Source organism: Harpegnathos saltator, unplaced genomic scaffold (genome assembly GCF_003227715.2).
Source record: "Harpegnathos saltator strain DR-91 unplaced genomic scaffold, Hsal_v8.6 scaffold114, whole genome shotgun sequence".
NCBI lineage: Eukaryota > Metazoa > Arthropoda > Insecta > Hymenoptera > Formicidae > Harpegnathos > Harpegnathos saltator.
Window position 1 is genome coordinate 85,001 of NW_020229889.1, and position 22,833 is coordinate 107,833.

Sequence of the window (22,833 nt, forward strand, 5' to 3'; positions counted from 1 at the left end):
TCTGCCGGTGATATGTAATGTTACAGCTGAGTGCTGGTGAAGGAGTAACAGTAGACTGAATCAGCTGAAAAACAGCCAAGTGTCGTTTTCAGGGAGTACAGATCAGATCTGTCCATCGTTTCATTAGCCTGCTTGCGCCATCGCTTTCTCTCTTTCTTTCTCTCTCTCTCTCTCTCTCTCTCTCTCTCTCTCTCCCTCTCTCTTTTCTTTCTCTTACATCACGCATCTCCGCCTCTCTTCTTATAATGAATATGCCATCTCTCTCTTTCCAAGGTTTTCCTAAACTAACCTCACCTTTCACTTTCTGTTCTTGCACGTTTCCCCCGGCAGCGAAAATGGCGACCTCTCGAATCAGATCCTCACTTTCACGCATGCGCATGGGCGCATGCGTGAAATGATTACCGACAAATAAGTACACCGTGTAACTACGCCCAGGAATCTACATTGGTCTTCCGTGCGGCCGCGCGTTACGCCGATTCGTCGTTGATATCCGCACTTTCCTTGTCCACCCTGGTCTTGCCAAGCGTGTAAAAGCCACACGGCTTTCTTGTGTCGCGCACAAAGAGCATGTAGATACTTTTGATAAATGGCTATTTCTTTTTGCCCCGATCGATTCGTACCGCGTGATGGCGGTGCATCATCGGCTGCGTTCAGAAAACGCAACGGTTACACAACGGTTGAGTAATTCGTCAACGTTATTGGTCTGAATGTAAGGATCTAACAGTAAGGACCAATAGTTACTAAGCGCTCAGTGAGCGCTTTGTTTCCTGAACGCAACCATTGTCGTTATTATTTGCCACTATTTGCAGTGAACGCGATTTTTGGTCAAACGTATTGTGCACGCGTTCTGCACTTCAACATGTGTTTCATCATCGCGCGCGCATGCTCGCATGCGCACGACTCTCCGTGCTCTGCGGTGCTGACCCGACGACGAGAAAGAACGAAAGTAACGACGACCAATCGCACTCGCAGCGCGCTACGCAGAGCACGGTGACGCACGGTAAAACATTGACGGTAATGCCTGCGTGCGTGGAGAAAACATTTACATTGATTTTACAAGCGTATCGCACAACGTTGTGCGCAACGCGTGTTACGCGCCTTAATCAATTGGCAAAATTGGCGTGTGTGTCAGTAGCAGTAATGATTGCGCGTAGAATAGCGTTCGCTAGAATCGTAGATGGCGACACGAGAATCAACGTGCTGAGGAACAGGCTGTATGTATATTTTACTTGCAGTTGTGCAAGTAATAATGACCTCACAAGAACAAAAATTTTAAATAATCGTTTGAAATGCTGTTTATTGCTTGATCAGTTGCTTGATACAGCGTGCTGTATCGCTTCGATATGTATCTATCGATCGAATCGAGATTTATCGCCGTTAATAGAGAGAACGGCCTCGAGTGTCGGCGGAACCGCGTCGAAAGACTTGAGCGAAAGCGCTGCGGCTCTCAGACCTACGAGAATGCAATCGCTCTCGTCTAAATTTCGATGAATCCCGTAAATTACTCCAGCGGCCAAACAATCCCCGCAACCGCTCACGCTGAGCACCTCGCCGGATTTCGTAGCATTCTTCTCTTCAGCGGGATACAAGCGAGATAAGACGGAGGAATTAGCGATCGTCAGCTTCCCGTCTTCGTCGTAGAAGGGCTCGTTTCCCGATGCTCCGCGTGTTACCTGCGGGATCATGACCGACCGACCGACCGCTCCATGGGTATAATAATTATTGGCAGTGGTCGAAACTTATATTTAAAATTATGTCAGGTTTATCTTCAGATGTTATTATATATATATATATATATACATACTTCAGATTGTCGTTTTATTGACTACAAAATATCTGAAGGTGAAGTTCAAGATAATCTTATAAACACAAGACATCCAACTTTGGCTGTGCTCCGGATATTCCGGAGGATACTGCCAGCACTGAAAATCTATAGTATATAGGTGAGACAAACCATGTATTTTCTGGTACTGGCAGCGAATATCGGATCGGAGCAGCCTCCCTCTAAATATCTCTAAAGTCTATAAGAATACTTTCGTAGATATCGCGGATTCGCGGTCATGTTGGAAGATAAATTCGAGTTCTCTGAGAGATACAAACCAACACTCCTTGTGGTCCCAGAGTAGTGACGATCACTGGAATGTGTTCGCTCAATCTGTCGGCTATACGCCTCGCCTCAGCTTCCCAGTCTGTGTCTTGGGTGACAGAAATGCCGAAGAATCTGCTGATAACTCTTAGCTCGTGTAAATTGGGCGAAATAAAATGTAACACATCTCGCCATTGTCGACCAACTTGGAATATCCTCGCTGCTTTCTGGATATCCGTGGGCTCATACCAAACTGCAAATGAAAAGTGACAACGATTTTTGTCCGAGAAAAAACTTTTCTCTTGTCTATGTCTTATCTGATACAAATTACTCAAGTGCTCTCGGTGCTATTTCTTTTGCTTTTTGTTTGTTTTTCCCGATTCTCTCTCCCGAGTCTCGATTATCGATAAGAATGTGTTCATTGTAATAATTAAAATCATAAGAGGAAAGGCTTAAGGAAGAGACATTTCCCCTCGGAAGATCTAGAAAATAAGTCCGTATAATGTCCTTCCTCCTTTCAGGGTTTCTATTCTTTCCGAACATACGTTCCGTTTTTCCTGTCCGTGACCTGTGACGATGAAGACACGGTCTTCATCGACGCCACGATAAAAGACACGCAGCGCGCTCTATTACTCTTACAGTGAACCATCTCCTCTTTCTCGAATAGTGTCGCACGTTAACTCGTTCAGTCGAGCGGGGGGCAACAATACGTGTCGCGTTCGTCGAGTGAGCGCGCACTCCTCTTTTTCTTTTTTTGTTTCCTCACCGTTTCGCACTTGCGCTTCTGCCTGTCTGTCTCGCGTCGAGTAACGCGCGAAAGGGTAACGATGGGGAAGACGATGACGGGCAAGGCCGCCGCCGTGTGCACGGCGATGGCGTTCATTCTCGTGGTGATTGCGTTCACCACACCCAACTGGCTGGAGACCGATGGCAAATTCGACAACCCACAATTCGTCAAGATCGGTGAGACCAAGTCCTTTGTGTGAAATTGTGTCGACGTATCAGCAACGTGTCCACAGATATTAGCATAATTGTCTCGATCCACAAAGTCTTATTCATTCCCCATATTGCCAAATTTTCAAAGTGTGCTCTAGAGAGTGATGTAACTTCATGTATCGAAGCGATAATATTATGAGTTATCACCGTCAGATGTGTATTTGCATCTTGAGGTTGAAGGAGAGAGAGTTACCAGAACTGATGGCTGATTGAGTCGCCGAATCTGTTCTTTGCAGGTCTCTGGCAAGTATGTTTCCAAGGTTTCCAGGATCCACATCATCTCTACGACACCAGGTTTTATGGTTGCTGGTGGGTGTTTGAGGAGGAGTACTACATCATACACGATATACTTCTGCCTGACTTCTTTGTTGCCACTCAATTCTTTTTCACATTGTGTATGACGCTGCTTCTTATCGGAAGCTTTTTAACCATTCTCTATACTTGCTGCTCTCGTCGCCACGAGAAATATCAATTGCTGCTGTGGGTGAATGGTGGCATTTTAACTTTGGCGGGTCTATGTGGTGTCATATCAGTCATTATATTCGGCGCTAGGGGCGATGGCCGTGATTGGATGCCTAATTGGGAGCACAACGATATTAGCTGGTCTTTTGCCTTGGCTGTAGTTGGCAGCGTCATCCTGATAGTCGCTGGTGCTCTATACTTGATCGAAGGACGCAGGTACAGGAAGAAACAAGAGCGAATACTGAACGACGAGCAGAAGACACATACTACCATTTAGCATATTTTTAAATGAATCTCAATAAGACATGTGCGTACGCTAATACCGCCGCCGCAAGAACAAGCAATCTTACTCATCAAATACAAATCATGGACGAATCTCTCTGTGAAGACTTGTAACATTATATTGTTATATATCTACATTATAATTATATTATATTATGATATTTATAAATATATATCTCGTGATGTGTGTATCTATAGATACATGATATCTATAGATCTGTATATACACACGAGAGAGAGAGAGAGAGAGGGAGAGGAAGAATGATTATTTACCACAGGAAATGCAGCATCGAGCCTGAGATTATCTTTACGTTGACAAAAAGTCCGAAAATTCGAATATTCGAAAATCGAATATTTGCTGTTACGACGAGAAGTTTCAAGTGTTCTAATTGATTCTAAGTTTCAATTTCAATGTTGATATAACACGCACACACATCGTATATCTAGTGATAATCCGTCCATTATATAATTTTAAGAGTACAGACTAATTTTTATACATGTACATACAACAAATGAAAATATATAAATCTACGTTATTCACATACTCTGTACACAGCAGATCAATAAAGCGATTGTTAACCATTTACGTGTCACGTCATTCGTACACGTGAATTGTACACGATACAATCCTCGGGCGTGGATCAAATCAATTAGACTCGCCTGTATATGCAACCTACTTTGTACTTGCGAAAAATACTCAAGAATAAATTACAAGACGAAAGCTCTCGCGTGCGAGCGATGATATCGGGGAGGAGTTAGCATCGTGCATACGTGTCGTTGACCTAATTTAGGTTTTATTTTAATCAAGAGTCGCAACACGATCGACCACGTCGAATTTTTCGCGGTTAGTTATTACTCATGAATGACGCATGAATGTGTCACCGTAATGCGTTCATCGAGAGATCTTGGGTGTTCTTTTTCGAAGAAGTTTTCGAAGAACTAATGCAATAAATTACCAGAGATAAAACAGATATATTTCTTTTCTCGCTCTAACTTGTTGTTAGAGCGAGAAGAACTAATTCACAAGTTCATCGAAAAAGTACAAATCCAAATCCTGTTTCAACAACAGCTGATGCATTCGAGTCTTTTAAGAAATTTGTCATTTAGCTATACCGCGTTGCGAAATCGCAACTGATCTGCTCGAACGAATGATATGTTCGATACTGTATTCGTATTTGTTCTGGTCGGTCGATTACAAATCTTTTCCCAATTTTTTCCAAGTCTTTTACGTACGTGGTGTATAATAATAATAATAAGAGCATATATCGCTCGAGACAATACACAGCTCTTTCGTCTCTTTGCGCAACCCTACGTATCATACGCCCTCACATGTTCGACGAAGAAAAGAAAGAAAGATGAACGAGTGAGCGAGTGAGTGAGTGAGGGAATGAGTGAATAAGCGTGAGAGAGAGAGAGAGAGAGAGAGAGAGAGCTTGTGTCAGATCCAAGGAAACGAGCCGACATATATACCCATTTAGTACGCGACGATTTACGTTTAGAAACGCGCTCTTGTTCGCGGTTCGTTTGCGTCCTACAGAATCAAGGTTGGAATGCTCTTATGAGCATGAGGCAGAAAATAAGCAGAAAAATAAAAAGTGTGACGCACGGTGACATATGGCACACACCTTGACGGACCGCGTGTGTGCGTATACATACGCGCAGGGCCGAGCCAAAGAGCACAAAGACTTCCAGAAAGGGACCCGTTTTATTCATCGTCTCTATAATGTTAGACCCTTGTTATTATTCTTCCTTGTTGTATCTGAGATAAGATCTCTAGATTTCATGGATTTCAACATCATCGGCAAAATCAAATTACAGCTAAATCAGCGAATTCTATAGAATTCCTTTGCTACACTCCGCTTGCAACGATAAGAGTTTTCTTTTCGTCCGCTTTTTGTCATTTGCATACTTTCGTTGTTCGTCACGCCAGACACTTTCTCACATATCCGCATACACCTCGCGACTCGCAGGGGAAAGACCCCATCTACACCGGTGCCGAGCGTGTGCCGCGACACACCTGGTATGCGCGCACCGACTAATTACGCTTGGCATACGTGACTGCGTATGTATGCATGTACATATGTATGTATGTATGCGCGCGCGCGCGCGCGCGCACACACACACACACACATACACGTTCGTCGTGCGGTGGGATATTCGCGTCGCGTCGCGCGTGCCACGAGGTTAGGATCAGGTTAGGTTAGGTTAGGTTTGGTTAGTATGGTTAGGTTAGGTTGGAATCGGTCGCGCACTCCGCACTCCGCCAATAACACAGAACGCTTGGGTGTGGTATCTGTGCCGTGGGATCGTGATTCATGAGACTCGAATAGTTTTCGTTGCGCGTCCAGACGAGGCCGAGCGGTTGGACGGACTAGACGGACGGGACGGACAGCAGACAGACAGACAGGTAGGTAGGTGGACAGGTTGAGAATATTGGTGGTCAATTTGGTCAACTTGGAATCCCTCGCGTGTGAAACAACGACACGCTGCTTCACGCTGCGAGCGACGACATGAAGAAGAGGAGCCTGTCAGGCAACGTCGGCGTCGGCGTGTTCTTGGTGGCGTTTCTATGCGTATGCGTCGCGTTCGGCACGCCCGCATGGCTGGTGAGCGATCCGCGGATCACCGGCGCGCAGCTCGACCGCCTCGGTCTCTGGAGGCATTGCTTTAGATCGCTGCCGAATCCCCAGGAGTCCGACGCGCCCCGTCGCTTCTTCGTCGGCTGCAGATGGGTCTACGACCCGTTCACCGCGGGCTACTCCGACATCCGCGGCTTCTTATTGCCTCGTGAGTCACGTGAGAACGCGCTTACTCCTTTTTTTTCATCGTGTCATCCTTCTTAATAACGAGTCTCTCCTCCTTGCTGCTCCGCGGCGTGTGAACTTGCTGAACTACCTGCGGGCCATCAACAGGAGTGGTTTTTGCTTTGCACATTTGCGCATGTCAGGTCACGTGTTTGTTCGTGGTGTTTCGTTCGTGCAACAAACGTCATCGTGGCAACGTTCGTGAGCGAAAATTGAAATCGGCTCCTGAGCGCGATAGCCGCGCGGAAGCGCGGAAACCTCAGCTGTTAATGGCCCGTGAGAATTCTTCTCTGTTGAGATATCGAGTGAGATATCTGGAATTCTGCATATAAAATCTGACTGACGGGACAGACGGGTTTCTCGACTCGCCCTGTCGAGACGCCATACGAGACGACGATATGAGACGATATTTCTCATTGCAGCGTTCATGGTAGCCACCCAAGTGTTCTTCACGCTGTGCTTTCTTCTGGGCCTGATATCGTTCTTTCTCATACTGCTGTTTACGTTATGCTGCGACCCTGAACGTAAGAGATACATCGAGCTGATAAGTATCATCGGTTATTTGACGCTCGTGAGCGGTCTCAGCGGTGGTATCGCCGTCATCGTGTTTGCTTGCTTTGGCAACGCGGACGGATGGATGCCGGGACACGCCAACAATTACCTGGGATGGTCGTTCGCCTTGGGCGTCATCGGCAGCGTGTTGACGCTAATCGCGAGCAGTCTCTTTCTGGTGGAAGCGAACGTGCAGCAAAAGAAGAGGAACTACCTGAAGGAATCGCAGACGCGATTTCAACTCGAGTCCCGCACCTAACGAGTCGCAGTTAACGACTCTGCTCGCCAAGTGTGAGCGAGTGAATTAATTGTTGTAACTGATAGTCGGTAGTCAGTAATCATTCCGTCCACAAGGTGCGGCACTTTCTCATAGAGGTATCCGTGTAGAAAGTACAAAACTGGATCTGCATTAATTTTTAAGACTTAAGGTTAAAACGCGTAAGTTTCATATTTTTGTATATTTTATATATATATATATATATATATATATATATATATCTCTCTTCCCCCTCTCGAGGATATTCTCGGACGGTCCACACGTACACACGTAAGACGGTCTCATTGAACGATAGTATTGTTACTGACATACGCACAATATGCACCTATACATAATCGTGTATATATGCGAAGGATATGCTGTCGTCGTTACCGGACGGTCTTTCAGACATTCATCCTTCGACTTTCATCCTTTCCTTTGTTGCTGCAATTTCCATTCGAAGACAGTGTCCATTCGTTCTCTTGTTCTCTAACACGTTGACACATATTTCTGATAATTCTATTCGTACACAACACACCCACGGATAAACCAGATTGACGTTTTAAAGGAAACATTTTTTTGTAGAATTAACCGAAACAAAACGAAAGACTTCGAACGTTTATCTTTTAAAAAATACAGACCCGACACATTCGTGTCGCGAATTTCTTCGTTTTAAATTACCCGACCGATCCAATCGTATCCAGTCTTCAATTTCACTCTACACTTTCAACTTCAGTTTACTTCCTCATACGGAATCTTAATTGTCCCCTGGTACGATTACGTGATATTCTGTGTGTGTGTGTGTATGTGTGTGTATGTATGTATATGTATATATATACATATATATATATACATATATATATGACTTATGATTAAATTTTATGCACGAGACGAACGATTATCGCGCAACGTTCACATTTTCGAAACTTATAATCTCTCGAGGAGAACTCGACTTTATCTATAATAAAGCCGTTTAGGGCCGTTAAAGTCAACTCTGTATTCTTCTTCTTGACGCAAAATAAAACATGCAACTCCGAACGTTTCGTACCCGCTTCTTCATAACCCGCTCATTTTGATACAAGAAGAAAGACACACCGTCAAGCTTCCCTCGACGTCATTCCCGGAACCGGACATTTTCCTTTATTTAAGTCCGCGTGCACTGCGAACGGTCGGTAAATTCGAGAAAGTCGAAACGCATATTATTGATTATCGATAACGTTGAGCGTTGCCAACACCCCCGCCATCTCTCGGTGTAATTGGTTCTTATAGTTCTAATAATGCAAGGTGTGGCGAGGGTTCCAGCAAAGGAGCGCGGTGACTAACGAACACAATAATTCTCAACAAAGTTGCTCGAAGAGGTAGATTTGCACGCGACTTATTTCCAGAGCCCACCATGTCGGTAGACAAACAAGAGTATCACAGGGCGTCCAGTGAGTAATTAATCGTATATTGATTGTGTCGATGCGATCATCTTGTAACCTATATTATTAATCTATATAGTTGTATCCGTATAGCTGTATAAATTTATACAAATACTATGGTTTCTTCGTTTCTTTTTTTTTTTAACACTTTTATTTTCTCCCCTCGTCACTTTCTTATTAAAGAGTGAAGAAACTGTTAACTTTCGATTGTGCTTAGATGACTCAATCGTCGTTGTATCTTGTTCATATGTGGTAACCATAATGTAATTTCTTTTCCTTTTTGTTATTTCTTGTAATATTTTATTTCTTTTCTATGTACTACTTTTGTGATCTTAATTGTTATAATCATAATTATCAATCTATTAAAATTATCCTTATTCTCACTGATAGATGCTGTTGTGTTTGGTGGATTGCTCACATACGTGGCTGGAGTATTCTTAGTAATGGCCTTTACAAGGTAATGATACTTATTCTCTCCAGAATTAAATAGTGTCACATATCAGTGTCACATTTGTTGTCCTGTGTACATATATGTATTAACCTCCCAGTCCCTCCCTCCCTCTCTCTCTCTCTCTCTCTCTCTCTCTCTCTCTCTCTCTCTCTCTCTCTCTCTCTCTCTCTCTCTCTCTCTCTCTCTCTCTCTCTCACTCTCACTCTCACTCTCACTCTCTCACTCTCTCTCTCACTCTCACTCTCACATGCTGTTCATTTCCAGTCCATATTGGATCGAGTCGTATCAGGAGACATTCAGCAATTTCAAGCACATGGGCCTTTGGGAGTATTGCTTCGAGCAATTTCGTTATCCATCTTACCAATTTAACAAACAATTCGATGGCTGCCACCACATCTTCTCGCAAGAGTACTATGTTATACGGGAGTGGCTATTACCTGTGTGGCTCATGATCGTGCAGGCATTCGTCACATTGGCTTTGTTGTTGTCTTTCTTTGCGCAGATCACAGTAGTCATGATTCTAATTCGTTGGCCATTGGCACTCGTTCTGCGTTACGAATGGGTATTCTCATCCGCCGCTTTCTTGTGTGACGCAGTTGCTGGTGAGTGAGCTCGAAAGAAAGAAACAGTGTGGGAAGATCGGATCTTAATCGCTGGGCGCTCGTTGGTTTTAGGTGGTTTACTCTTCCTGGCGGTGTCGATATTCGGCGGACAGTGCTGGCGTCGCGACTGGTTGATGTATCCAAACTTCAATCATCTATCGTGGTCGTACGGTCTTGCGGTAATATCGTTCATGCTTCACACATTCGGCGCGTTCTTCCTGTACCTAGACGCGCGAACGGGCTATAGGCTGCGCAAGGAGTCGCGCAACCTCGTTATGCAGATGCAACCAAACCCGCAGTCCCATCATGGGCCGCCGGCACGTGGCGGATATATCTAAATCAGAATCGCATCTTTCTGCGGAATCAAGGCGACACTGTCGAGTCGTTTTTCCGTGCGGAAGTTTCAGCTTTATCGAACGAGCAAGAGATATCGACTCTCTCGAGGTACGAGTATAAGTACAAGTTTGTACGATCCGTCCCATTTGATCTTGTAACATTTCTATGCCTGTAGAGCTTTACGAAGACGACATGATGATCGAGGATTCGACCGATCGATCGCAATTGAACATGCATTATTGAGATTTTTTTTTTCTCTCTATACTGTTCCGATGCGTTTCTTTCTTTGTTACCTTTCAGATTTACCTACGCTAAACGTCTACTATCCGTCCATATTGTTTCAAGTTCAAGTATTTAGATCATACACACGCGCGCGCGTGCGACCGTGATTTGTACAAATATATATTTTATGAAAATTATATCGCGCGTAATTTATATATAAGAAAATTTATACAAAAAAAGGTACACGTATATATTCTATAAACGTATTATGAAAAAAGATTATACGCGATAGTTGATGTGTCACGTAACTTTCTACTCACGACAAAAGGTATGAAAAATAAATACGAAAGAATAAATACTTCATTTTCATAAAAAGAGCGAAGCAGCAATAAATTATTATTCGTGGGGAAACTCACTCGGCACGTTGGCTTGCGACGCAATGTCCAGCACGTAGCGCATGGTATCAGTCGGAAGATTGGCATCGAGGACCAGGAGACTGGCTTCTTCGAGGTGTGAGCGGTGCTCCCGTATCAGTTCGGGCGCAATCGCCGCGAAGGATTCCATTTCGTTGATGCAGAAGGAACATTCTCCGTTGCCGTTCAACACCACTGTGAATCTACGCGGAGCAAACAACAACAACAACTGGCGTTGCGATTTCCTCAGTGTGAAGCTGCTGCTGTTGCTGCTGCTGATCGAGATGCAACAAAATCAAGATCAAAATTTATACCTTGCGGTATCCACATCAGGCAACCGCTTCACCGTCTCCGCCCCGGCTCCGAGGCTGTCGACTATCAATCTGCCGTGCTCATCATCGCCCACAACGGATATCAGCCGTGTGTTCGCCAAACCGAGCTTGATCAACGCTTCGGCGATGTTCCGGCCGACCCCGCCGCAGCTGCGTCTGCTTCGTCCATCATGCGTTCTGCCGTCACTCTGCGACAAATAATCATCAGGTCGATTCGCGCGAGTCTTTTTTCCCCGGCAACCAATGTCCAATGAACAATATTTATATAAATTTATACAATGAACAAAGCAGTTTCCGCGCACGGACGAACAAATGAAATAAGTAAAATGTGATCTTTGCGGAGAAAAACGCTGAGATCAACACCCAACATCTTTCTCAGTGTCTGTTGGGATCTGCGAAGTCCCGATGGAACAATTCCACCTGGAGTTACGCAGCAAGCCACGCTATATTTCGAGGGAACCTTACAAACTAGTGGTAAGGTCGGCAGAGTCTCATTTCTCGGCGAGAGAGCCCGCCCGGAAAAAGTGAGAAGAGAGAGTGCACCCTTAAGAAAATGTGTGTGTCTCTCGACGCGAGAGAGCTTCTTGCCGCTTGGTGTTTTTGTCCCACCGTTATAACGATTCAATTATACCTCTGGCATTCGCTCCAGGGGTCACGTGGCTGAGGGTGCTCAAAACGGGCAGACGAAGAGGATCTGTCTGCTCGCGTTAGCTAAACCAAGATGAAGGGTTCCTCATCTCCCTTCTCGTCTCACTCTTATCTACTATCTACTAGTATACGGCCAGTCTGTATTATCTCCAACGTCATTAGACGTTTGAATCTCGACATTACGTTGTCGACATTCTCTTTTTTTGTCCTCTTCTCTCTCTCTCTCTCTCTCTCTCTCTCTCTCTCTCTCTCTCTCTCTCTCTCTCTCTCTCTCTCTCTCTCTCCCCCCCCCACTGTGTGTCATCTTTTTCCCGTACTTTCATCGCATTTGATAGTATAATGGTACTCCGGCCGGATACTCTTATCTCTACTTTTCTTCGAACTCTCTCCCCTAACGTACTTCTGTACTTTGATGCACTTCAGCGCTGTGGACGGACCTCTGAATACGGACCTGGACACGGTTTCTTGACTCAAACTCCTTGCTCAAGCCCATTATAAACATTGTCCTATCATTGATAATCTCAAGCTCACAAAAACACGGCTCGTTCGAACGCACGACAGAAAGCAAAAAAAAAGAGGGGGGGGGGGATTCCTCGTCGTGTCGTGTCGTGTCGCGTGAATAATGGCATTCGGCGGAACGGCGGAATTTTCACTCGGCGGTAAACTTTCCCTAAAGGGAACTATCCATAAAACAATAATGTAGACTCCTCTCCTCTAAGATCTACGAGAGGGAAAAAAAGAGGGAATAGAAAAGTATCGTAAAGTTCGTGACAAGTGACAACTTGGCCACCACGATATTCCGCCCTTGCGCGCTTTTCCCCTTCTCGTGTCTTTTCTCTCTATGTAAGCGTCTCTCGGTCGTTCGGCGATCCTCGCGCCGTTATCCATCGCCAGCCCGGTTGCCCACCTCGGGCGCTGTTCATGGCCACCTTTTGGCGTGCGGACACATCCCCCTCGTCAGCGACATATCCTCCCTCGTGTCTCCTCCTCGTGTTGTCTACGAGACAAATAAAGAGAACGGATAATAAGAAATTAAGAGCCGACAGGAGAGGGGAGAGAAAGCCAAAAGGGAGGGAGCGAGGGAGGCAGGTGGGGATCGAGTATATTCCTCCGTGGTTCACAACATCATTGTTTCATGTGCCGGGCGTTCAAGAGGGCGTAAAGGAGGAGTGTCGAACAGCAGCGTGACCGCGACGGCAGATCGTCATCGTCATCGTCGTCATCGCCGTCGTCGCCGTCGTCGTCGCGACGCTCGGTCGCGCGCATTAGTTCTCGACTTTGTGCGATCCGTGGCAGTGAGGAGCGCGTCGCGTCGCGTCGCGTCGCGTCGCGTCGCGTCGCGCCGCTCCGCTCCGCTCCGCTCCGCTCCGCATAGCTAGGCTAGACGAGGAACGTCGTCGTGTAGCGACGACATGCGCCACGGTCATCGACGACAGCCTTGCGAGGTGTCGACTGTGAGCGAAAGAATCAGCAGAAACACAAGCAGGGAAGCCAGGAGCAAGACGATTACGACGACAGCAAAGAGAACGGAGTCGAAGACGAAGAGATACTTCGAATTTCAGTCTATGACGAAGACGCCAAAGACGCATAACGAGAAGATCCGCCCTCGGATGTGGCGAAGCGCTGGTGAAAAGTGTTAATAACTGGGAAGAAAACGAGCATGACAACGAGCTGATGCGACGGCTGTGCACCGACTGTGAGCATGAACGACGCAAACGACGGCGCCGAGGACTGCGATGCTCATAGAGGAAGCGGCTGCAACGACAACGATCACGCTCCTCGGATGCACCTCGAGCGCCGTACGGTCAACCCGATTGATGACGACGCCCGATCGCGGCACAGAGAACTCTCGACAAACCCGGTGAACGATCGCGCCCCCGCTGCGTGCTACACGTAGATCGATCGACGATGTGAATGCGCGTCGTAGAAGGCGCCCGAGGTCAGTAGTAACAAGATGCCGCCGCGCGGTCTCCCGAGCAGTGACGCCGAACCCTTTGCGCGAAATCTTTGCCCCGAGTCGCTCGCGTTCCTTCGACGACAAGTGGCGACTAGGAGAAAAATCAGATTCCTATCGATTCTCGTGTTCCCTCGGAAAAGAGGAACGGACCTTTCGAAGACGAGAATCTTTCTCTCATTTCTCTTCCTCTTTCGAGGGAGAGGATTTCTCAAAGAGGTAGAGCTCGTTTTCGCGAGAAAAAGGCTCGGGGACCTTTCTCGTAGTTGAGAGAGAGAGAGAGAGAGAGAGAGAGAGAGAGAGAGAGAGAGAGAGAGAGATTCTTCTCTCTTGGAGACAAGTACTCGCCTTCGGACATTACATGTGTCTTTTGTTCTACGGGTAGAATCCTTCGCGGTAGTATCTGACGATTACCGGGCAAATCGAACCAGTCCGTCTCTACCTGTCTTTCATAATTCGTATTCTCAGAGTCATCGGGATAATCGTTATACTACATAGTAGACGGAGAAAGCAGGATAAGTGTCATGAAGAGATCGCGAACTGCATTCGTCATACTGCGGTCTTGCCCTACGATGTGTCGTGCGGAGGTATCGACGAAACATGTTGTTAAGATATAACGCGGGTGCATCCTCGGGAATGCGAGAAGCGACAAACGAGCGTGATCTGCTCGATCGCACGCGGTAGTGTCGTGTACTGCGCGGCGTTGTCTCATCATCGAAGGACAAGCGCACGTTCTTTCCGGTACATGCGGCATTTATCGTCGCAACGTTGCATGCAACAAAAATAGGACAAAGACGAGCGATAATAAATTCCTTCGGGAAGGTCGGGAGGAAGATTGCATAACACTACGCTCCCCCCTCCCTCCCTCCCCCCCTCTCTCTCTCTCCCCTCTTTATATATATATATATATATGTACACACACATTGCCACCTCCCTCCACCCAATCCAACCCTCCGCTGCCATCTACTCCTCTTCGTCTTCTTCTCCGCTCACCCCTTCTCTAGCTACACACGCGCGCGCGCCCTCGCGTCTCTTCCTCCTCCTTCGCGTCATCGTCATCCTTTTCCTCTCTATCTTTTCACGCCTCTTGCTCGATCGATGTGTCATTCGATATCTAATTAAAGGCTACTCGGTAATCTTTTTTTTTCGCGCTCGTCGTTGTCCGCCCGTCCTCGTAAAAGGCGCAGCCATAAAATCAACTTGCGGCTCTGATAGCGCTGGTTAACGGCGAGTCCGGCGAGAGTCGAGGCGAGAGATCGTTCGGCACCACGCTCGGCATCATCACCGCTTTGGCGCATCGATCCGCGCGCCTCTTGGTTCCTTTCCTTTCGCCACGGAATTATGTAAAGTAGGTACAGTACTGGATAACGGCCAGGACGTTGACAGCTCCCGGCCGCTGACTGAAAATTGCTTCTACGTGGAAGAACGAAAGGGGGTAACAACTACGCGTTGTGTCAGCCAGCCTTTCGCTCTATCACCCCCTCTCTCCCCTTGCACTCTTTCACTTTCCCCCTTTCTATGCTTTTCTTTGCCTCCCTCCCTTCTTCTTTTTTCTTTTCCCTTCCCCCCCCCTCTCTCTCTCTCTCTGCCTAATTCCTCGTGCTTTTCTTTCGCTCGTTTGTCGCGTGTATGCGTGTGGGGGGAGAACGCGTGCTACGCGCATCATATTTGAATACGATCGATGGACCCTAACCGTTCCGCATTCTTCGTTTGTGTTTACGTTACAATGCGTCATTCTTCATGTATATTCGTCGTAGCCCGCATGCAACCAGTCATATGTCAACGCATGTGAAAACGGGAGCGCACTTTGCGGATGCACCGCAAGAAAAAGCGCGAGTCGAATCCTCGGCGATGCGCGTTCTTCTCGCCACGAGAAACACGGTCCGAGGATCTCACCACCGAGAGGCTCTTCCTCTCCTCTCGTTTTCGAGTGCCATCGTTTCGTGTACTTGGTCGTCCGCTCGCCTGGAACAATGACTTTGCGTTTATTATTTGTTTTTCTTGCTACTTTTCCCTGTGTGAAGTATGGTAGACTATACTTTTCTATCCCCCCTCCCCCCCCCCCTCTCTCTCTCTCTCTCTATATTCTTTTCTTCTCTCTCTCTCTCTCTCTCTTCTTTTCCCTCCTTCTCTTCATGATAACACACGTCGATTGTTTTGTGAGCGTGTACGGCACGTTACACACGCGCTTTCCGGCTCTCCTCTTCATCCTTTCACTCCGCAAACTGACGACTCTTCGTAGCGACATACCCAGACGCATATTATCTCTCTCTCTCTCTCTCTCTCTCTCTCTCTCTCTCTCTCTCTCTCTCTCTCTCTCTCTCTCTCTCTCTCTCTCTCTCTCTCTCTCTCTCTCCATTTCTCGCGCGCAATCAGTGTTGCCAGCAAAATCGTGTTCGATTGTGCCAAAAAGTGTATCACATTAGTGCGTTTTATGCCATTCGAGCTAAATTAATATATTTTGAAGATTTTATAAGAACTGAGGAATCTATAAGTAGTTTTTATTGTCTAATCTTATATTTGTATCTTAAATATGCATCTTAAAAACTAACACTTTTTGTGCATCTTTAGAGGTTCAGAAACTTTACTTTGAGAGCTGTATTCATAATCCGGTCTTATATTTAAGATCGTCTTAAGTTCATCTTCAGATGCTGTATAGTTCATTTCATTGGCTACAGAATATCTGAACGTGAACTCAAGACGGTGTTAAATATAAGATCCGACTATGAATACGGTCCTGAATGTAGAGTAATTGAATTAACCAATCATGATAAAAAGATATTTGCTCTTTTTATTCTTATTGATTAATCCGATGCTAGTTACTTTATCCGTAATGTACAAGTTCCGAACGCACTCCAAATAGTTTAAGTGCCACTTTATTGGTTATACTAAATCTACATACTCTTGCTTGTAGAATGCGATACGTTTGTCATAGAATCCAAAGATTTAAAACTTTCACATAAAAATGGAATTATATCACTTTTTCTTCTTTTGTGCCACAAAAAATGCATAATGTACCACCAAATCACTAAATTGTGCCTGTGTGCCACTGACCTTTAATTGTGCCACATGTGGTACGAATGTGCCATGACTGGCAACGCTGCGCGCGATTTATCTCTCCGTCCCTCCACAGAGGAATTACATAGAGCTAGGCTTGCGGGAGGATCGATAGATAGAATCGCCTATCACACGCTACAACTGTCAGAAAGAAATACAATTCGCCGAGCAGCGCACGCTAGCTAGCTAGCTTCCCCCGTCGCTGCTCGCTTAAGCTCAAAATGCACGCACGTTGAGCAACGGTTACTTTGTGTCCCGGTTATGTCCCGGTTTAATGCGATTCTCACATCGCCCGCACAGCAGTTACGAAGGGAGAGAATACGAAAGGTCAAGAATCAAAGACCCAGAGAGATCTCGTCCTAGAAATCGAGAAATCATAAATCGACTGTACATTTTGTTGAACGGGCGGAACGGTAACGAGGAAGGCGTCTGTAGTAATAGTATCGGCAAACGAGAGCGTTAGAGAGAAAAGAAATACTTACAAGAGAAATCACAGTTTCTCTTTCGTATTTTCCCGCAGGACGATCTACGATCGTTGCGTGAACATCGGTGCAGACGATACAGGCACGAACATCGAGGCGCTCGGTGCTACCACCACCACCAGCACCACTATCACCACCACCACGGAGGCAAACGTGACACACGTAAAAAAGAGAAAGAAGAAAGGGGGAGGCGTGGAGTACCATGAACGCCAACGCGAACGATCTTCCGGTGTGGCGGTGCATGTCGTGCATCGCGTGACTCGTCGCCGGTAGGCTCGATAGGCGCACACAATAGTGTAGGATCTACGCCGTCACCAACCACCTTCTCTCTCCATCCTCCTCCATCCCTGAAATACATAGTACACCGCGGCGGCCGCCTCCAGCACCACTATTACCACACCAACACATTATCACTACTACCATCATCACCGTCACTATCACTATCACCACCACCACCACCACCACCACCACCACCACCACCACCACCACCACCACCACCACCACCACTACAACCATCACCATCACCATCAACATCACCACCATCACCACCTCCACCCATATTTCCTTCACCACATCACACACAACAGCGGTGGTGTGCAACGCGCGCTGTGGCCCATTTCTCCCACTTGGCGCGGCGGCGGCGGCGGCGGCGGCGGCGGCGACGGCGGCGGCGGCGGCAGCAGCGGCGGCGGCCTCACATACACGGGGGTGAGTCCTTCCAATCCTTAAACGACAAGGAAACGCACACCAGGGTGTCACGATAGTATGACGGTGATGCTGCTGCAACGTTCACTCACCCCGCAGTCGACGCACAGCCAAAAGACAGCGACAAAGGACTGCAGTGCGAAGCCGCCTTTCCTCTTTCTGTTGGACGACTGTCAGGAGCATCGGCACTCTACCGACACCGACACCACGACTACTACAAACAACAATAATAACAATCATAATAACAATAACAACAACAATAACGTCTTCAAGAGAGGCGTACGGAAAAGCAGCAGCTGCGACCACGTCGCCAACGAGGCGCCGTCGTCGGTGACGTCTCAACGACTCGCCGACGGTGGTGAGGACGTCGCGATGCGATATTACCGCCTCTGGATTTACGCCTGTAACCTGGTGCTCTTCGGTAGCGCGGTCGGCTTCACAGCCGCGGTGTCGCAAACCCTCCTGTTCACTGGCGACCCGCGTCGGCACGTGGTGCCAGGTGTGCCACGCGCCTTTGACTTCACCACACTTTACGCGTACGTCGCCTTGGCGGCACAACTCGGTCTAGTGCAGCTGCTCGGCTGCATCGCCGCCAGACGGCTCAGCGTTCGTCTGCTCAACGCCTACTGGATAGTGCTGTTGGCGTTGCTCTTCGGCGACATTATTATCGGCGTCGCGTGGATCTTTCGCTTTGACAAGCTGCGCGCCGAGATCAAGCCTACGCTCAAGCTGCGCTTGCAGGTGCGCGCTTCGCCTCGCGTGAATCTTTTTCATCTTTTTTTGTTCTTTTTGTCATCTTCATCATTATTTTTGCCTTTCTCTTCTTCTTTTTCTTCCTCTTCTACTCGCCTCTCCTCCTCCTCCTCCTCCTCCTCCTCCTCCTCCTCCTCCTCCTCCTCCTCCTCCTCCTCCTCCTCCTCCTCCTCTTCTCCTTCTTTTTTTCTTTTTCTGCTCCTTTTTCTTCCTTTTCTTTTTCTGCTTCTTTTTCTTCTTTTTCTTTTTCTTCTTCTTCTTCTTCTTCTTCTTTTTCTTCCCAGTACTTGTGATCAATCAAGAGCCACGATATTCGCTATCAGTATTCGTTGAATTCCGAGACTCGGTAGCTAAAGAAATTTCAACAAGTGGACAGAGAGCTGTGAAGGGTTACAATATAGGGACGCTTCGACATCTCTCAATCTCTCGCAGATTCCCCTTTTGCTCAAATACTTTTATATTTTTATTAATTTCCGCCGACTTTACGGCACATCCGTGATCTTGACGAATTGGATTTCTGAATCACACTTGTCAGTCTTGTCTCGCTTACGCGCGTAACCTTTCCGGACTCGCACTTCGCTTTTGTCTTCAACTAGTCGTCCAAATCCATATTCCAAATATGTCCGCGTTCATACGCGGTGGCGGCGGTAGATAAGATTAATGAGATGTGCCTGATTCACGTGCACAGGTGGATTACGGTAAGGAGCCGCGGTTCAGTGAGCAATGGGATCGACTGCAGCGGGAGTTTATGTGCTGCGGCGTAACCGGGCCCCGGGACTTCGGTGCACGCTGGCCGCAGACCTGCTGCAGCCCAAGTATGAATGCCAGCGAGCCTTGCCCGCACCCGTACGGCCGTGGCTGCGAGGAATCGTTGGCACGCTGGCTCAGGAAGACCGCGGACTTGCTGCTCGTGCTGGGCTTCTGCGTAATCGCTTTCGCCAAGCTCTGCTTCCTCGGCATACTGCGCTACGAGATACGGGAGATGATACAAAAGATAAGAATGCTGCGGGAGCCACCGCCGCCGGCCGCGACCTTCGCCCAGCCGCCGTTCTCGCAGGTCTTACCGGCGGAGGCGACGGCCAACAATGGCAGCATCGTCAGACGTACGACCCTGCCTAATACGGTCACACCTTCCGGTAATAATCACGATAACAAGCTAACCACCACGCTATCTCGATTAACCGAGACGAGACATCGCTGCTCGCGTCTCCCGTTTCTCTCTCTCTCTCTCTCTCTCTCTCTCTCTCTCTCTCTCTCTCTCTCTCTCTCTCTCTCTCTCTCTCTCTCTCTCTCTCCCTCTCCCTCTCTCTCTCTCTCTCTCTCTCTCTCTCTCTCTCTCTCTCTCTCTCTATTTCATACAAATTAAATCACGTATTATTGAATAAATCGACGGAGTAAAATAATCAGCCACTCTCAGCGAGTGCGGAAGTCAGAGAGAATCGGGAATAGCGATTATACACGGAGAAAAAAGATCAGTTGAATCAACGTGACGATGTACGAGCCACGGCACACATGTCTTGTGATTGAAAGAAACAGAAGCTCTTGGCTGAGCTAACCAAATTCGGCTCCAGTTAAAATCTCGAGTCTCTGGCTTTAAGAAGAAAAAATTCTGCTTCATTCGACCAAAATAGGCAACTTGATTCGTTTCCTCACAGCACGACAGATTCAACGGCGGATCTGTTGTTCTCCGTGTAGTTACAATAGATAAAGTCAATGATTGTCTCCTGGATTACGCCTCTTCTCTGGATTCTTTCCCTCTCTCCGTTCTCACAGGCAACGCGTCGCTGTTGCTGCAGTCGGATGAATGCAACGCCGGCCGGCACCCGTTGCTCGCGAACAATCTGCAGGACGGCGGCGCCGACAGCGACACGAACAGCCACTGCGCCCTCATACTTGAGGAGACGACGCCGACTTCGGCGAACCACAATTGCACAGCGACAGCGAGCCGCGAGAAGAGCAACGGCAACAACAACTACGAGATGCGTGAGTTCAACCGCAGATTGCTGCTGTCGAATGGCGCGAGTCCGGCTACGGGTATCACCGCGGGCGGTCAAAGCAGACGCACCTGACTATGGAGATGGTGGCGAAGCACCTCGAACCGTTTCCTGTACAGGAGTAACCGGCGCGCCGACATACCGCTATACAAATAAGGCGATAACCAGACGTTACCAGACTTCCTATCAGGTGTTTCGGTTTCTTTTCTAAGAGAATAATGATACAAAAGAGGAGAGAGACACGTATACAAAAACAGACACGCTACACACTACAATAAGGTAGAGAGATAGACGAGTAGATGGACGGATGGACGGACGAGCGGACGAGCGAACGAGCGAACGATCAGACGATCAGACAAACATAGACACATAGAAAGTTACTAGCTGGCGCGAGTTGAACGTATAAGACGGACATGCGAGGGCACGCTGTCGCGCGCGATCGCGTCGGCGAGACTGTATTTCGAAGAATTTCGAAAAACATCGTATAACTTTCTTATATAGTTTGCCGTCTCCCTCCCTTCTTCATCCGCGATTCTCTCAGCGGTGCACGCTTCGACGACGACGACGACGACGACGACGACGACGACGACGACGACGACGACGACGACGACGACGACGACGACGACGACGGACGACGACGACGATGACAGACGTTGGACGGTAAAAAAACATTGAGACCAAGCAAATTCGCGCGAATCAATATCACACAGTGGTACTATGTACTTCACTACGAAAGACCAAATCAAAACATATAAGATAGTAGGCAGTATCTCGGTTTTTGTGAGGCACGACTCGAGACTAGAGGGAGGTCGCCTCGAGACGAAGCGCGCGAAGCAGCCGACTGCGCGAACATAGCACCGCGAGGCGAGTATTGCGACGCGATATCGCGGCATCGCCGATGTTGACATCGCGTGTACGAGTACCTCGATCGTTCATCTTTTTCCTTTCTTTTGTACGAATCTTTATCATCGACCCGACCAATGCCGTTGAGCCAACGTGAGCGCGACAGCGCTCGTCGCAGCATCGTCCGGTCAGCCGACAGTCCCGCGCGATATCATCATCGAGCGTAAGTGTGACGAGCAACTCGCATAGCGAAGCATAGTCGAGAAAGCGCGTTCTATTTGCGGCACGTAATACTAATAGCGCCAGTCATACTAATTTCGTCATCGTCGACGTTAGTCGCCAACACACTGCAGGCGTATATGCTAATTTTAAATAATTATAGCAGAAACTTTCTTCTCTCTCTCTCTCTCTCTCTCTCCTCTCTCTCTCTCTCCTCTCTCCTCCTCTCCTCCTCTCTCTCTCTCTCTCTCTCTCTCTCTCTCTCTCTCTCTCGGCTTATCTTTATTATAGACCGCATTGTCCCTTCATCAACTTATGCCGTGCTCATAAGGGAGCGAAAGCATGCGCGTCTGAGATTAAAATCGCGAGTTGCTCGTTACGTCGCAAGACCCTCGAACTCTCTCTCCCTCGGAGCAGCGAGTGGCGCGCGCCTCATGTGTATCTATCCGTCCTTGCATGGTCGGTGAAAACTACTTTTGTAGATTTATTTCTAACCGTAAGAATTTCTTATACATACCACGCGCGCGCGTTCTTCTCTCCCGAACAAGACACGTATCGATCGCATCATCGATGAGAGGAAACATCGCCGCATATCATTTTTCTTCTCTCGTGCGCGGAAGTGACGCGCTCGAGTCTCTCTCGTTGGTAGTGTGTTACTTTACCAAGTAGTCGAGTGTAACTCTCGTTACCGGTGGTAGCATGCGGGACAAGAGCGCTCGGCGCTTCTCTCCTCAACGACCGATCAAAGTCGTCTTTGATCGGCTTTTGCGCATCAGCAATCAATTATCTCGTTTACGTTCTGTCTACAACGAAGACCTCAACGTCAATAATCCGTTCGATCAATCAATTACATACCGCTATCGAAATAAATTCCCGTAAATGAGAGAGAGAGAGAGAGAGAGAGAGAGAGAGAGAGAGAGAGAGAGAGAGAGAGAGAGAGAGGAGAGAGAGAGAGAGAGAGAG

The 22,833-nt window shown here is 47.6% G+C and overlaps 6 protein-coding genes across 6 annotated transcripts in view; 5 read left to right on the plus strand and 1 right to left on the minus strand.

Annotated features, from left to right (window-relative positions):
- Window positions 1–1,306: 1,306 nt before the first annotated feature.
- Window positions 1,307–22,833, minus strand: part of LOC105180730 (pseudouridine-metabolizing bifunctional protein C1861.05) — a 47,541-nt gene continuing 26,014 nt past the window's right edge. Inside the window, exons 6-9 of the mRNA XM_011136981.3 lie at window positions 11,198–11,403; window positions 10,887–11,086; window positions 2,101–2,339; window positions 1,307–1,673 (exon numbers count right to left, since the gene is read on the minus strand). Of these exons, the coding sequence (XP_011135283.1) occupies window positions 1,350–1,673; window positions 2,101–2,339; window positions 10,887–11,086; window positions 11,198–11,403 (969 nt within the window). The 3' untranslated portion in view covers window positions 1,307–1,349. The remainder of the gene's footprint in view (window positions 1,674–2,100; window positions 2,340–10,886; window positions 11,087–11,197; window positions 11,404–22,833) is intronic.
- Window positions 2,754–4,412, plus strand: kune (claudin). Its single transcript, XM_011136980.3, has 2 exons — window positions 2,754–3,049; window positions 3,319–4,412. Exons 1-2 carry the CDS (start codon window positions 2,914–2,916, stop codon window positions 3,819–3,821), a joined length of 639 nt encoding a protein of 212 aa, XP_011135282.1. The 5' UTR covers window positions 2,754–2,913; the 3' UTR covers window positions 3,822–4,412.
- Window positions 6,016–8,476, plus strand: sinu (claudin family member sinuous). Its single transcript, XM_011136979.2, has 2 exons — window positions 6,016–6,613; window positions 7,053–8,476. Exons 1-2 carry the CDS (start codon window positions 6,337–6,339, stop codon window positions 7,439–7,441), a joined length of 666 nt encoding a protein of 221 aa, XP_011135281.1. The 5' UTR covers window positions 6,016–6,336; the 3' UTR covers window positions 7,442–8,476.
- On the plus strand, window positions 8,701–10,645 carry pck (Claudin superfamily protein pickel). Its single transcript, XM_011136977.3, has 4 exons — window positions 8,701–8,868; window positions 9,250–9,316; window positions 9,575–9,912; window positions 9,985–10,645. The coding sequence occupies exons 1-4, from the start codon at window positions 8,832–8,834 to the stop codon at window positions 10,248–10,250; spliced, it is 708 nt and encodes a 235-aa protein (XP_011135279.1). The 5' UTR covers window positions 8,701–8,831; the 3' UTR covers window positions 10,251–10,645.
- On the plus strand, window positions 14,086–17,831 carry LOC105180726 (putative uncharacterized protein YOR053W). The gene is made up of 2 exons (XM_025301676.1): window positions 14,086–14,404; window positions 17,395–17,831. The coding sequence occupies exons 1-2, from the start codon at window positions 14,342–14,344 to the stop codon at window positions 17,560–17,562; spliced, it is 231 nt and encodes a 76-aa protein (XP_025157461.1). The 5' UTR covers window positions 14,086–14,341; the 3' UTR covers window positions 17,563–17,831.
- LOC105180725 (uncharacterized) lies at window positions 18,122–21,048 on the plus strand. The gene is made up of 3 exons (XM_011136975.3): window positions 18,122–18,802; window positions 19,503–19,950; window positions 20,588–21,048. The coding sequence occupies exons 1-3, from the start codon at window positions 18,122–18,124 to the stop codon at window positions 20,881–20,883; spliced, it is 1,425 nt and encodes a 474-aa protein (XP_011135277.1). The 3' UTR covers window positions 20,884–21,048.

Excerpts from the sequence above, each read along its gene's own strand:
- kune (XM_011136980.3), top strand. The coding sequence starts at position 2,914 with ATGGGGAAGACGATGACGGGCAAGGCCGCCGCCGTGTGCACGGCGATG. Across the intron at positions 3,050-3,318 it reads CCCACAATTCGTCAAGATCG|GTCTCTGGCAAGTATGTTTC; the intron begins GTGAGACCAAGT and ends TGTTCTTTGCAG.
- sinu (XM_011136979.2), top strand. The coding sequence starts at position 6,337 with ATGAAGAAGAGGAGCCTGTCAGGCAACGTCGGCGTCGGCGTGTTCTTG. Across the intron at positions 6,614-7,052 it reads CCGCGGCTTCTTATTGCCTC|CGTTCATGGTAGCCACCCAA; the intron begins GTGAGTCACGTG and ends TTCTCATTGCAG.
- pck (XM_011136977.3), top strand. The coding sequence starts at position 8,832 with ATGTCGGTAGACAAACAAGAGTATCACAGGGCGTCCA. Across the intron at positions 8,869-9,249 it reads AGAGTATCACAGGGCGTCCA|ATGCTGTTGTGTTTGGTGGA; the intron begins GTGAGTAATTAA and ends TCTCACTGATAG. Across the intron at positions 9,317-9,574 it reads TTAGTAATGGCCTTTACAAG|TCCATATTGGATCGAGTCGT; the intron begins GTAATGATACTT and ends GTTCATTTCCAG.
- LOC105180726 (XM_025301676.1), top strand. The coding sequence starts at position 14,342 with ATGAAGAGATCGCGAACTGCATTCGTCATACTGCGGTCTTGCCCTACG. Across the intron at positions 14,405-17,394 it reads CTACGATGTGTCGTGCGGAG|GACGATCTACGATCGTTGCG; the intron begins GTATCGACGAAA and ends ATTTTCCCGCAG.
- LOC105180725 (XM_011136975.3), top strand. The coding sequence starts at position 18,122 with ATGACGGTGATGCTGCTGCAACGTTCACTCACCCCGCAGTCGACGCAC. Across the intron at positions 18,803-19,502 it reads CGCTCAAGCTGCGCTTGCAG|GTGGATTACGGTAAGGAGCC; the intron begins GTGCGCGCTTCG and ends TCACGTGCACAG. Across the intron at positions 19,951-20,587 it reads TAATACGGTCACACCTTCCG|GCAACGCGTCGCTGTTGCTG; the intron begins GTAATAATCACG and ends CCGTTCTCACAG.